Source organism: Bubalus kerabau, chromosome 10 (genome assembly GCF_029407905.1).
Source record: "Bubalus kerabau isolate K-KA32 ecotype Philippines breed swamp buffalo chromosome 10, PCC_UOA_SB_1v2, whole genome shotgun sequence".
In the NCBI taxonomy this organism is placed as follows: Eukaryota; Metazoa; Chordata; class Mammalia; order Artiodactyla; family Bovidae; genus Bubalus; species Bubalus kerabau.
In genome coordinates, this window is record NC_073633.1 from 41,831,823 (window position 1) to 41,846,012 (window position 14,190).

The 14,190-nt window shown below is 37.9% G+C and overlaps 1 protein-coding gene and 1 pseudogene across 1 annotated transcript in view; one reads left to right on the forward strand and one right to left on the reverse strand.

Annotated features, from left to right (window-relative positions):
* RTF1 (RTF1 homolog, Paf1/RNA polymerase II complex component) overlaps nucleotides 1-14,190 on the forward strand; it is a 47,120-nt gene that overhangs the window by 23,542 nt on the left and 9,388 nt on the right. The window contains exons 4-7 of the mRNA XM_055537434.1: nucleotides 434-638; nucleotides 8,257-8,371; nucleotides 9,050-9,161; nucleotides 13,955-14,090. Coding sequence (XP_055393409.1) covers nucleotides 434-638; nucleotides 8,257-8,371; nucleotides 9,050-9,161; nucleotides 13,955-14,090 — 568 coding nt within the window. The remainder of the gene's footprint in view (nucleotides 1-433; nucleotides 639-8,256; nucleotides 8,372-9,049; nucleotides 9,162-13,954; nucleotides 14,091-14,190) is intronic.
* Nucleotides 4,048-4,147, reverse strand: LOC129622212 (uncharacterized; annotated as a pseudogene).

Below are 14,190 nucleotides of genomic sequence, written 5' to 3' on the forward strand. Positions count from 1 at the left end.
TTTGATCATTGTGTATTTGGTTATATAAGAGACTCTCCTTTTTACAAGAATTACTTAAGGGTGAAAAGTCACAATCTCTGCAGCTTACTCTCAGTTCAGCAAAATAAATGATAAAAATGTGTACGTTGTTTTATATATGTAGACAGAAAGTAAGTTGGTGATGTTAACAATGGGTATTCTTGCAACTTTTTTCTTTGGTCTGTAATTTTTTTGAAAATACAAAAATCCAATTTAAGAAATCATGCTGGTGATTTCTTAATCTAGCCTAAGATTCTGTAACTTGTGTTTGTGTTTGCCAAAGGCAGACCAAGAATTTTCACCAGGGAAGTGAGACGAACATGTTCCACTTCACCTAGGAGAGCTGAGGAGGAATGATTATCAACACATGTCTTCTGCAGCATCACCTAATCTTGTGTTTGGGCCTGTGCTACAGGTGAGGTGTCAGATTCTGACAGCAACAGCTCCTCCTCCAGTTCAGATTCAGACTCTTCCTCAGAAGATGAGGAATTCCATGATGGCTACGGAGAAGACCTCATGGGAGATGAGGAAGACAGGGCCCGTCTGGAACAGATGACAGAAAAGGAGAGAGAACAAGAACTGTTCAACCGCATAGAGAAGAGGGAGGTGTTGAAAAAAAGGTAAAGTAGTAGTTCCTTAATGATACATTAATAGAGTAATTTTCCAAAGTTTGCATTTGGAGCCCTGTCTTCCTAGGGTTTGAGACTTAAAATTTTGGGAATTCCCCCGCGGTTCAGGGGTTAGGACTCCACCCTTTCACTGCTAAGGGCACAGGTTCAATACCTGGTTGTGGAAGCAAGGCATGCAGCACAGCACCCCCCATCCAAAAAAAATGACTTGAAATTCTCATTATGTATGAGTTAGGAATCTGACTATCCTTCTAGCGTGGTTTTTTTTTTTTTTTTTTTTTTTCAAACTCTAATGTTAAATTGCTTTTTGGTATACAAAGGTGTTTCAGTATTTAGGATTACATGTGTAAATGACAAAAGTCTTTCCTTATCTCCTAAAAGAATTTCAAGGTGAAAATAAACTTGGCTTTCATCTCAGGAAATAGTCCTCAGAACTAGGACTATTCTGTCCCTACCTGATCATGTGAAAGAAACATAGAAGCGTTTTCTTTGGCAGCAAGTAGTCCCATTTCATCTGGGAGCCTGGTTGTCCCTTCTGGAGACCATGTTAAGTCTGCTCAGTTATCCGAGACAAGAATGTTTGGCTTTCAGTCAGCAGCAAGTCATAGACGTTTGTTTTGAGTGTGGATGCTTCCACGGTTACCTGTATTGGAACAAACAGGACTTAAGAAACAGTACCAGAGTTGCCAGATGGTTAAGAATGACTTCGAAAATTTGTATTTCTGAACTGTGGAGAGCATAGCAAAAGGTTCTCAACCACGGCCAGTAGGGCCCTATGGCAGAATCACCAAGTAGCTCTAGAGTAGTGGGTGGCTTATCTCAAGGTTGGTTTTTATGTTTTTTACCTTATATGAATGAGGCAGTTAAAGAATGTTTGCAGTGAGGAGAATTAAGACAGAAGTTCAGAGCCATTCTCAGAAATTTAGGGGTTTGTAGTTCATTTGTTTAGCTGCAGGGCAGTACATGGTAACTCCAACTTTTGTGTAAACATCACTAGCCTCCTAATGTGAGATGAAGTGGCGGCACCAGTAATGAGGCATCCTTTTTGGTGGTGTTTTTTTTGGGGGGGGTTGTTATTTGTTTGGGGGGTGGTTTTGTTTGTTTTGTTTTTTTGTCTTTGACTGCTTTGCGCAGCATGCTGCTGCTGCTGCTAAGTCACTTCAGTCGTGTCTGACTCTGTGCGACCCCATAGATGGAAGCCAACCAGGCTCCCCCATCCCTGGGATTCTCCAGGCAAGAGTACTGGAGTGGGTTGCCATTTCCTTCTCCAATTCGTGAAAGTGAAGTCGCATGCGGGATCATAATTCCCTGACCAGGGATCCAAACCATGCCCACCACAGTGGAGGCTCAGTCCTAACCACAGGACCACTGGGGAATTCCCAAAGTGTTGGTTTTGATTGTTAGGTTCTTCCCCTATTCTAGAGCTTTCCCTTTTTTATTATTTATTTACTTACTTATTCAAGCTTACTGCATAAAGGTAACATGGTTGTGTAAAGAGCACTGATATTTTCTGTCAGAAAGTCTAGGCTCAAGTCCAACTCACTAACCAGGTGATCTGACCCTCCTCCTGCCTCAGCCTCCCCTTGAGGGATTGTTGTAAGTTCAGAGTGAGATGATACATGTAAGAACATAATATAAATATAAACTTATTTTAAATTGAGGTATAGTTGATATACAATATTATATAAGTAACATGTATAGTGATTCACAGTTTTTAAAGGTTATATTCCATTTATATTGTTTATTGTTGTTCAGTTGCCAAGTTGTGTCTGAGTCTTTGTGAGCTCCGATCATGTACCCTCTCCACCTCTTTCCTCCTCAGTATTTCCCACATCAGGGTCTTTTCCAGTGAGTTGGCTATTCACGTTAAATAGACATAGTATTGGAGCTTCAGCTTCAGCATCAGTCCTTCTTATGAATATTCAGGGTTCATTTCCTTTAGGGTTGACTGCTTTGATCTCCTTGCAGTCCCAGGGACTCTCAAGAGTCTTCTCCAGCACCACAATTCAAAAGCATTTATTCTTTAGCACTCAGTCTTCTTTATGGTCCAACTCTTAACATCTGTACATTAATACTGGAAAAATCATAGCTTTGACTATATGGACCTTTGTCAGCAAAGTGATGTATCTGCTTTTTAGTATGCTGCCTAGCTTTGTTATAGCTTTCCTTCCCAGGAGCAAGCGTCTTTTAATTTCATGGCTGCAGTCACCATCTGCAGTGATTTTGGAGCCCAAGAAAATAAATCTGTCATTGCTTCTACTTTTCCCCTCCTGTTTGGCATGAAGTGATGGGACTGAATGCCATGAGCTTAGTTTTTTGAATGTTGCATTTTAAGCCAGCTTTTTCAATCTCTTCTTTCTCCCTCATCAAGAGGCTCTTCAGCTCCTCTTCACTTTCTGCCATTAGAGTGGTATCATCTGCATATCAGAGGTTGCTGATATTTCTCCTTGCAATCTTGATTCCAGCTTGTGATTCTTCCAGCATTTCATATGATGTACTGTGTATAGAAGTTAAATAAGCAGGGTGACAGTGTACAGCCTTGTTATACTCTTCCCAATTTATATTGTTAGTTATTGTAAAATATTGGCTATATTCCGTGCTGTACACTATATCCTTGTAGCTTATTCTATACACAGTAGTTTGCACCTCTTAATTCCCTACCTCCATAATGCCTCTCCCCACTGGTAACCACTAGTTTGTTCTCAGTGTCTGTGGATCTGTTTTTTTGTTTTTGTTGTTATATTCATTAGTTTGTTGTATTTTTAGATTTCATATCAGTGATATCATACAGTATTTGTTCTTCTGTGTCAGACTTCCTTCACTTAGCATGTGCTGCTATGTTGTCAGTCGTGTCCGACTCTTTGCGACTCAGAGGACTGCAGCCCTCCAGGCTCCTCTGTCCTTGGGATACTCGAGGCAAGAATACTGGAGTGCCATTTCCTCCTCCAGAGGATCTTCCCCACCCTGGGATTGAACCCATATCTCTTAGGTCTCCTTCATTGGCAGGCAGGTTCTTTACCACTAGTGCCACATGGGAATCCCCTTTCTTAGCATTATCCCCTGCAGATTCACCCATGTTGTTGCAAACGGCAACGTTTCATTCTTTTTTATGTCTGAGTAGTGTTCTTTTGTGTGTGTGTGTACATGCCACATCTTTATCCATTCATTGCATATCTTGGTAATTGTAAATAATGCTGCTATGAACATGGGAGTGTGTGTATCTTGTTGAATTAGTTCTTTGTTGTTTTTGTTAAATATATACCCAGGAGTGGAATTGCTGGGTCATATGGTGATTCTGTTTTTAGTTTTTTGAGAAACCTCTTTTTTTTTTTTTTAATTTTATTTTATTTTTAAACTTTACAGTAAATTGTATTAGTTTTGCCAAATATCAAAATGAATCAAAAATATGGAACGAATTTGCGTGTCATCCTTGCGCAGGGGCCATGCTAATCTTCTCTGTATCGTTCCAATTTTAGTATATGTGCTGCCGAAGCAAGCACTTGAGAAACCTCTTAACTGTTTTCCACACTGGCTGCGCCAATTAATTTTCCTCCATTTGTTCTTTGTGTTCTCTTTGATGATAGCCATTCTGTGATGTAATAATACCTCATTGTGGTTTTGATTTGATTTCCATAATGATTAGTAATATTGAGCATCTTTTCATGTGCCTATAGGTCATCTGCATTTCTTCTTTGGAAAAATGTCTATCCAGGTCTTCTGCCCATTTTTCAATCAGGTTTTGTTTTTTTGATAGTGAGTTGTATGAGCTGTTTATATATTTTTTAGATTAACCCCTTAACAGTTTTATCATTTGCAAATATTTTCTCCCATTCAGTAGGTCGTCTTTTTGTTTTGTCAATGGTTTCCTTTACTCTTTAAAAGCTTTTAAGTTTAATTAGGTTCCATTTGTTTATTTTTGCTCTCATTTCCTTTGCTTTAGGAGACAGATCCAAACAAATATTGCTATAATTTATCTCAAAGAGTATTCTGCTTATGTTTTCCTCTAGGAGTTTTATGGTTTCTGGTCTTATATTTATGTCTTTAATCCATTTTGAGTTGTTTTTTTTTTGTTTTTGTTTTTTAAGAAAACGTTCTAATTTTTTTCTTTTGCATGTAGCTGTCCAGTTTTCCAGCACCTCAGATATTAACTTTTAAAAATAACTTTATTCAGATATATTTTTACACACCATAGAATCCACCCATTGAAAGTGGTTGAAAGTGATTCAGTGATTTTTTTTTTAATATATTGATAAAGAAAGCTGAGCACAGAAGAATTGATGCTTTTGAACTGTGTGCTGTTGGAGAAAACTCTTGAAGAGTCCCTTGGACTGCAAGGAGATCCAACCAGTCCATCCTAAAGGAGATCAGTCCTGAGTGTTCATTGGAAGGACTGATGTTGAAGCTGAAACTCCAATATTTTGGCCACCTGATGCAAAGAGCTGACGCATTTGAAAAGACCCTGATGCTGGGAAAGATTGAGGGCGGGAGGAGAAGGGCATGACAGAGGATGAGATGGTTAGATGGCATCACTGACTCAATGGACATGAGTTTGGGTGGACTCCGGGAGTTGGTGATACCTGGCGTGTTGCAGTTCATGGGGTCGCAAAGAGTCGGACATGACTGAGCGACCGAACTGAACTGAAATGAAAGTTGTATAGCCACTGCCACAGTTAATTTCAGAACATTTTCATCACCCCAGGAAAAAACCATGTACTTACTGGTACTCAGTTCTCTCTTTTGCCTCCTAGCCTTAGGAAACCACTAACTTACTTTGTGTCTTTATAGATTTGCCTAATTCTGGGCATTATATATAAATGGAATCATAAATATATAGTCTTTTGTGCCTGACTTCTTTCACTTAGCATATTTTTGAAGTTCATTCATGTAGCATGTGTCAGTACTTCATTCCTTTTTATGGATGAATAATAAGTGTTGGCAAGGATATACATCACATTTTGTTTACCTATTGATCTGTTTTGACATCTTTTTGCTGTTATGAATAATACTACTATGAACATTCATGTACAAATATTTCAGTATCTATTTTCAGTTCTTTTGGATACATACCTAGGAGTGGAATTGCTGAGTCATATGGTAATTTTATGTTTAACTTTTTGAGAAACCACCAAACTGTTTTCCAGAGCAGCTGCATCATTTTACTTTCCCCCAAGCAATGTATGAGAGTTCCATTTTCTCCATATCCTTGCCAACACTTATTATTTTTCCATAATAACTATCCTGGTGACTGTGAAGTATCTCATTGTGGTTTTGATTAGCATTTTCCTGTTGACTAATAATGTTTAGAATCTTTTCAAATCCTTGCTGGAGAAATTTTTGTTCATATGCTTTGCCTATTTTCTAAATTGGGTTATTTGTCTTTTTGTTAAGTTTTAAGAGTTCTTTATGTATTCTGGTTCAGTTCAATTCAGTTCAGTCGCTCAGTCGTGTCCAACTCTTTGTGACCCCATGAATCGCAGCACGCCAGGCCTCCCTGTCCATGACCAACTCCCAGAGTTCACTCAGACTCACGTCCATCGAGTCAGTGATGCCATCCTGGTTACTAGGCCCTTATCATAGAAGGAAATGGCAACCCACTCCAGTTTTCTTGCCTAGAGAATCCCGTGGACAGAGGAGCCTGGTGGGCTGCCGTCTATGGGGTCGCACAGAGTTGGACATGACTGAAGCGACTTAGCAGCAGCAGCAGCAGCAGGCAGCCCTTATCAGATACAGAATTTGCAAGTATCTTTCCCCATTCTGTAGGTTGTATTTTTTCACTGTCAAGTATTGCTTAATGCACTAAATTTAAAAATTTGTGTGTACAATAAATGTTTTCTTTTCTTGCTCAAGCTTTTGGTATCATAGCTAAGAATTTATTGCCCTAAAAATAAAATTAAAAATTAAAAAAGAAAAAAAGAATTTATTGCCAAATCCAGTCATGAACATTTACCCCTATGTTTTCTTATAAGTTTTATAATTTTAGTTCTTATGTTTAGATCATTGGTTTTTTTTTTTTTTTTTTTTTAATTTTACATTGGAGTATAGTTGATTTACAGTGTTGTGTTAGTTTCAGGTATACAGCAGAGCAATTCAATTATACATATATCTATTCTTTTTTCAGAATCTTCTCCCATATAGACTATTATAGTGTATTGAGTAGAATTCCCTGTGGTCTACAGTAGGTCTTTGTTGGTTATCTATTTTACATGTAGTATTATGTATATATCAATCCCAACCTCCTAATTTACCCCTCTGCCTCTCATTGATCCATTTTCAGATCTCTTTTTTTTTTCATGGTGTGAGGTATGAATTCAGCTTTATTATTTGGTGTAGTTATCCAGTCGTTCAGTATCACTTGTTGAAAAGACTATTCTTTCCCCAGTCTTGGCCCCATTGTTGAAAATCAGTTGTCTGTGGGTGTATGGATTTATTTGTTGACTCTATTCTGTTCCATTGATCATTGTTTATTGTTATGCCAATATCATACAGTTTTGATTACTGTAGCTGTATAGTCAGTTTTTAACTTGTGAAGTGTTAAGTTATCCAACTTTGTTCTTTTTCAAAATTGTTTTGACTTATCTGAGGCCCTCTGCATTCCCATAGGAATTTTAGTATTGGCTTATCAGTTTTTACAGCAGTGAAAAGAAGCAGCTGGGATTTTTATAGGAATTGTGTTGAATCTGTTTATCAAATTTACAAGTGTTGCCATCTTAAGTCTTTCAATCTGTGAATATGGTATCTTTCTACTTACTTAGATATTGTTTAATTTCTTCCAACAGTTCTTTAGTTTTTGGTGTAAAAGACTAGCACTTGTTTTGTTAAATTTATTCCTAAATATTGTATTTATTTTTCTGGATGCTACTGTAAATGGAATTGTTTTCTTTATTTCATTTTTGGATTAAGCACTGCAAATATATTGAAATACAATTAATTTTTGTATATTGACCCTATTAAGAGCTAAGTAAAAAAATTTTATAATTGGAGTTATGTTACAAAAAGTTTAATATTCTTATATTCTTATTGTTTATCCCTTCCATAAAATTCCTTAAATTCACACAAAACAATAGTTTTGTTTCATAAAACCCTAATTTTTGTTACAGGGAGAGAGCCTCAATTGCATTTGTTTAGGAGAATAGCATATTTATTCACATGTTTGCTGTGGTAGAGCTGAGGGAGTTATTTTTCCTAAATAAGAAAGCTGTCAAGTGGTATTTTAAAAATACAGCCTGTGTCTTGACCACCTTCAAAATGTGACAGTGATTCTCTGTGGCTCCATTATGTTTCTAATGAGACACCATTGGAGTTAATCCAATAATTAACTCTTTTCTTCCATTTTGTGAAGTTGAGGAAGAGCCGTGTATTACCAACAAGATACAGGAGGATCCTAAATATCTTCTGTCATTTTTAAGTCTATTTCAACTGAATGCTGTCCAGTACTTTTGGTGTGCTTATATTCAGTATTTCTAACATAGTTAATATAGTGGAGTTTCTTGTAGGAAACTAAAACATTAACTCCTTCCCCCCCACTTATTTTCTTTCTCCTATCTAATCGAAGTCAGTCCTTAAAGTATTTCATTGCCACTTAAAAACCGAACAAATATCTTTTAAACAGATTTGAAATCAGGAAAAAACTGAAAACAGCCAAAAAGAAAGAAAAGAAAGAAAAAAAGAAAAAGCAAGAAGAAGAGCAGGAAAAGAAAAAACTGACACAGATTCAAGAATCTCAGGTAGGACATACAGTAGTCCTTCTTATCCCAAGAGTAATACCTCTGTTTTGAGTGTGTATGTATGTTTATGTAAAAGATGGGTTTATATTATAATCAGCTTAGGTCAGTTAGTGCAAGACTGTTTATGTGGTGTCTTCATCTTGTAGGTTTCATTAATTTCTGGACATATCATTTCACCATTAGCTGTGCTGTTTAACTCCTTGGGAATTCTACTGAAGTCTGCATGTAAAAAAGCAGCTCATTTGGTGTGTGAGCATTCCTTAAGGGAAAGTTGGTAAACTTCTTGTCCCAGGTAGCTAAATTGGTTATGATGTTTACTCAGGTGTATGTCATCCTGGACTTGGTAATAAATGTAGCTGGGAAAATTAATCATCTCTGCGTTTATCACAAAAAGCTTTATTGACAGTATTAACAAAAATTAGCTACGATCTAGGGAGTCCTTTCGGAAAGTGTTTACGTTGATATTTCTTTGGCTTTCTCTTTATTAGCCAGATAAGACAGGACTGACTATACTGCTCAGTCCTCTTTGTCCACAAGAGGATGCTGTCTCCCGCTAAGCAAATTTCAGTTTCTGCAGCCAATATAGATTCACATTGGAGAACTGAATTATTGTTAGTTACAGAGAATGTTATCAGCTATTGGTGAAGAGAACAATCCTACATACCTTTCCCTTCGCAGGTAACATCCCACAACAAGGAACGACGTTCCAAACGGGATGAGAAACTAGATAAGAAATCTCAAGCCATGGAGGAACTAAAGGCAGAGCGAGAAAAACGGAAGAACAGAACAGGTAAGTGGGGAAAATATAATGGCTGCTTTGTGTCTTTGATCATATGATTTGACTTCCCAATGCCATTTTTATCTCCCCACTCACCCTTTTAGCTCTCAAGTATTCAGTTCAGTTTAGTTCCATTGCTCAGTTGTGTCTGACTCTGCGACCCCATGAATCGCAGCACGCCAGGCCTCCCTGTCCATCACCAACTCCCGTAGTTCACTGCGACTCATGTCCATCAAGTCAGTGATGCCATCCAGCCATCTCATCCTCTGTCGTCTCCTTCTCCTTCTGCCCCCAATCCTTCCCAGCATCAGAGTCTTTTCCAATGAGTCAACTCTTCGCATGAGGTGGCCAAAGTACTGGAGTTTCAGCTTTAGCATCAGTCCTTCCAAAGAAGTCCCAGGACTGATCTCCTTCAGAATGGACTGGTTGGATTTCCTTGTGGTCCATGGGACTCTCAAGAGTCTTCTCCAACACCACAGTTCAAAAGCATCAATTCTTCCGTGCTCAGCTTTCTTCACAGTCCAACTCTCACATCCATACATGACCACTGGAAAAACCATAGCCTTGACTAGAAGTTCCAAACACAGAGAATAGTATAATAAATTCATGAACCCATCCTCCAACTTCAGCAGTCAACTCATAGCCAACCTTGTTAAATCTGTACTGCCTCTTCCTTTGGGTTATTTTAAATATTTATTTTTATTTATTTATTTGGCTGCACCAGGTCTTAGTTGCAGCATGTGGAATCTTTAGTTGCGGCATGTGAACTCTTGAGTTTCGATGTGTGGGGTCTAGTTTCCTGACCAGGGATTGAACCCAGGCCACCTGCATTGGGAGTGCAAAGTCTTAGCCACTGAACCACCAGGGAAGTCCCTCTTTGGATTATTTTAAAGTAAATCTCAGCATCATCACATTTGAACCATAAATACTTCAATATGTATTTCTAAAAGATTAGGACTCTTAAATATAACTACACTACCATTACCACAGCTAAAAAAAACAAATATTTTCTTCCAGTCTGTAGGTTGTCTTTTCGTTTTATTTATGGTTTCCTTTGCTATGCAAAAGCTTGTAAGTTTGAGTTGGTCCCATTTGTTTATTTTGCTTTTATTTCTATTGCCTTGGGAGACAGAGAAAACATTGGTGTGATTTATATCAGAAAATGTTTTGCCTGTGTTCTCTTCTAGGAGTTTTATGGTATCATGTCTCATATTTAAGTCTTTAAGCCACAAAATGGTGATATCATTCTTTCATCTACTATCTGGTATACTTATATAAAGAGAAACTTACCAGCTGTTCAGTTAACACCAGGGACATTTTGTATTTACTAGTTCTCAAAAGAATGAGATAGTTCCTTAGCAAACACCAACTGTAACCAGTGAGATTTGTTTGTTTGTTTTGAATATCTTTGGGAACTCATGGATTTTTAACATACTTTATGTTTTTATTCCATTGCAGTTATTATTGTTGAGACTCAAATTGTCTTATCTTCAACCAGTTGTAGCCTGAATTCTTTTGACAGGAAACAAAGGCCTTAGTCTTTAATAATCCAGTGGTCTTTCATAGCTTTCTTGCTTTCTGGATTTAGAGTCAGCCATTTTTCTAAGGAGCCCAATTCATCTTTGTGCTTTGGGGTGGGTTTTTTTCTCCCTCATAAGAAATTGCATTTTAACCATAATCTATACACAAGGAATGCTACTGGATAAGTCTTTTTGATAGCCAGAGCTAGGATTTTTTTTTTTTAATGATAAATTCATTTTGAGCCTCATACTGATATATCTGTTTCAAAACTAGGATGCCAAGGTTGTTTTGTTTTGTTTATGCTTTATAACAACTTTCTTGAGGTACAATTAAGGTACCATACTGTTTACTCATTTAAAGCATACGGGGCCTTTAGTATATTCAGAGCTGTGTAATAAAGCTCAGTGAGTTTTCAAATGTTTCATTACTCTAAAAAGAAACCTCATATCCTTTAGCTGTCACCCCCTCAGTCCTGTTATTTCCCAGCCCTAGGCAACCACTGGTCTACTTTCTGTCACTATGGACTTGCCTGTTCTGGACATTTCATATAAATGGAATCATACACTATATGGTCTCTTGTGTCTTGACTTCTTAGCATGCTTTCTAGATTCACCATGTTGTAGCATGTATCATACTTCTTCCTTTTATGTCTGAATAATGTTCCATTATATGTCTGTACACGTTTTATTTGTCCCTTCACCTTTTGAGCGACACTGGATTGTTTTCACTTTTTGACTGTTACAAATAATGCTGCTCTGAGCATTTATGTGTAAGTTGTTGGATAGACAGGTTTTCACTTCTCTTGCCTATACACTTAGGCGTGGAATTGTTGAAGCATATGGTAACTTTGGTGTTGGAGAAGACTCTTGAGAGTCCCTTGGACTGCAAGGAGATCCATCCAGTCCATCCTAAAGGAGATCAGTCCTGAGTGTTCATTGGAAGGACTGATACTAAAGCTGAAACTCCAATACTTTGGCCACCTCACGCGTAGAGCTGATTCATTGGAAAAGACCCTGATGCTGGGAGGGATTGGGGGCAGGAGGAGAAGGGGACGACAGAGGATGAGATGGCTGGATGGCATCACCGGCTGGATGGCATCACCGACTCGATGGACATGAGTTTGAGTAAACTCCGGAAGTTGGTGATGCACAGGGAGGCCTGGTGTGCTTCGATTCATGGGGTCACAAAGAGTTGGACACGACTGAGCGACTGAACTGACTGACTGATGGTAACTTTGTGTTTGACCTTTTGAGAAACTGCCAGGCAGTTTTCCAAGAGACTTAACCATTTTGCATTTTCACCAGCAATGTATGAGCGTTCTCCCCTGTTTTCACATCCTTACTAACACTTGTCATTGTCTTTTTTATTATAACCATTTTAGTGGGTATGAAGTGGTATCTTATTGTGGTTTTGATTTGCCTTTTTCTAATGACTAGTGATATTGAGCATTTTTTTGTATGCTTATTGGCCATTTGGATATCTTCTTTGGTGAAATGTCTAGTCAAGTCCTTCGCCCGTTTTTTAATCAAGTTCTCTGTTTGTTGTTGTTATTGAGTAGAAGGACTTCTTTAATTATTTTCAATTTTAGTCCTTTATCTGGTATATGATTTACAACTGTTTTCTCCTGATCTATAGGTTGTTGGTTTCCTCTTGATAGTGTTGTTTGATGCATAAAAGTTAATTTTGATGAAGTACTATTTATCTTCTACTGTTTATCTACTTCTTTTTCTTTTGTTGCCTGTGCTTTGGATATCATATCCAAGAAATCATTGCCAAATGCAGTGTCATAAAGTTTTCCCCCTATTTCCTTCAAAAAGTTTGATAATTTTAACTGTTACATGTAGATCTTTGATTCAATTTTTTTGTATGGTGGGAAGTAAGAGTCTACTTTTTTTTTGTCATGTGGGATATCTAGTTTTCCCAGCACAAGGTTTTGAGATGACTGTCATTTCCCTATTGATTGGTCTTGACATCCTTGTCAGAAATCATCTAACCATAGATGCAAGGGTTTATTTCTAGGCTCTCTATTTCATTGGTCTGTATATCTTTCAAATGACTTTTTCAAAGTCACTTGTTGGGAGTTCCTTGGTTGTCTAGTGGTTAGAATTTGATGCTTTCACTGCCTTGGCCTATGTTCAATCCCTGGTCAGAGTCCTGAGATCCCACAAGCCAGGTGGCGTGGCCCTTGGTAAAAGAAAGTCACTTATTAGAGTTCTTTTTGTGTGGTTGTGCCATCAAGTGAATACTTTGTTTCATTTTATTTGTGATCTGTAGAGATGATATTATTATTTTTTGTTTTATGATTATATAAAATACAAGGTTCCAAAGTCAAACTTTCTAAATAAGGTATGTTCAAAGAAATATAGCACCTATACCCTTCTGTTTCACTCCTTGCCTCGCTCCCATAGTAGGCAGCCTTCCTTTTTAGTTTTTTAAACAAAAGGAACAGATTCACCTTCCATCTTGAATTAATGGTAGCACATTATACACACTTTTCTCTACCTTGCTTTTTTCACTTACTCATATATTCTAGAGATAACTCCTTAGGTCGAGCAGTGGTTGGTAGACTACCTGTTTTGTAATGATTCGATTGGAATACAGCAATGCCCATTTTTCATAATTGTCTGTGGCTGCTTCCTGTCTACAGTAGCAAAGTTGTGTAGTTGATACAGTAACCATATGAAGCCCATCCTAAGATATTTACTATCTGTTCATTTAAAAAGATTTTCTGATTCAGGATGCAATGTAATGGTTCAACTTGGCTCATTCCTTGTTTCGCAGCTGCAGGGTGGCTCACTGGGTCAGTGTGCTAGAGGTGATTCAACCACTCGCCTTTGCAGACATTTGGGTTGTTTTCAGTCTTGTGCTATTACATGTAGTGGCTGTAAATTCAAAATAAGGTTTCCCTGAAAGACGCTGAAGACATCTTTAGTTTTTCCTCATTTTTCCTGTCCATCTCCAAGTGTCTTGAGAACAATAAAAGACAAGTGTCAGCCGAGTTGGTGTCCCTTTTTGCCCACTTAGTGACTATCTTCCAACCCCCCCCCCCCACCCCCTTTATTTTTGTCTGCTGGGGCTTGACATTTGGTGTGATTTTAAACTTTCTGCTTTCTAGGTAACTCACTTGTATAGATAGCCCAAGTAATCACAATCCAGGCCAGAGATGATGGAGCTATCTATTAAATCTTTTTCTACATTCCAGTCCTTTTTTTCAGAGATGAAAGATGTTTCAGTTTCTTATTGAGAAAACCTCAGTAAACATTTCCTTTTTTTTTTTTTTTAAGCTGAGCTCCTCGCCAAGAAACAGCCATTAAAAACTAGTGAGGTGTACTCTGATGACGAGGAGGAGGAGGAGGATGACAAGTCCAGTGAAAAGTCAGACCGGTCATCCCGAACAACATCATCCGATGAGGAAGAGGAGTAAGCTGTGCACATTTTGGTCTAGTAGTCAGGATGGGTGGGTTCTACAGGGAAAGGCTTAGTGTAGTTTCCAAATATCTCCTCCTGTTTGGTGACAAAC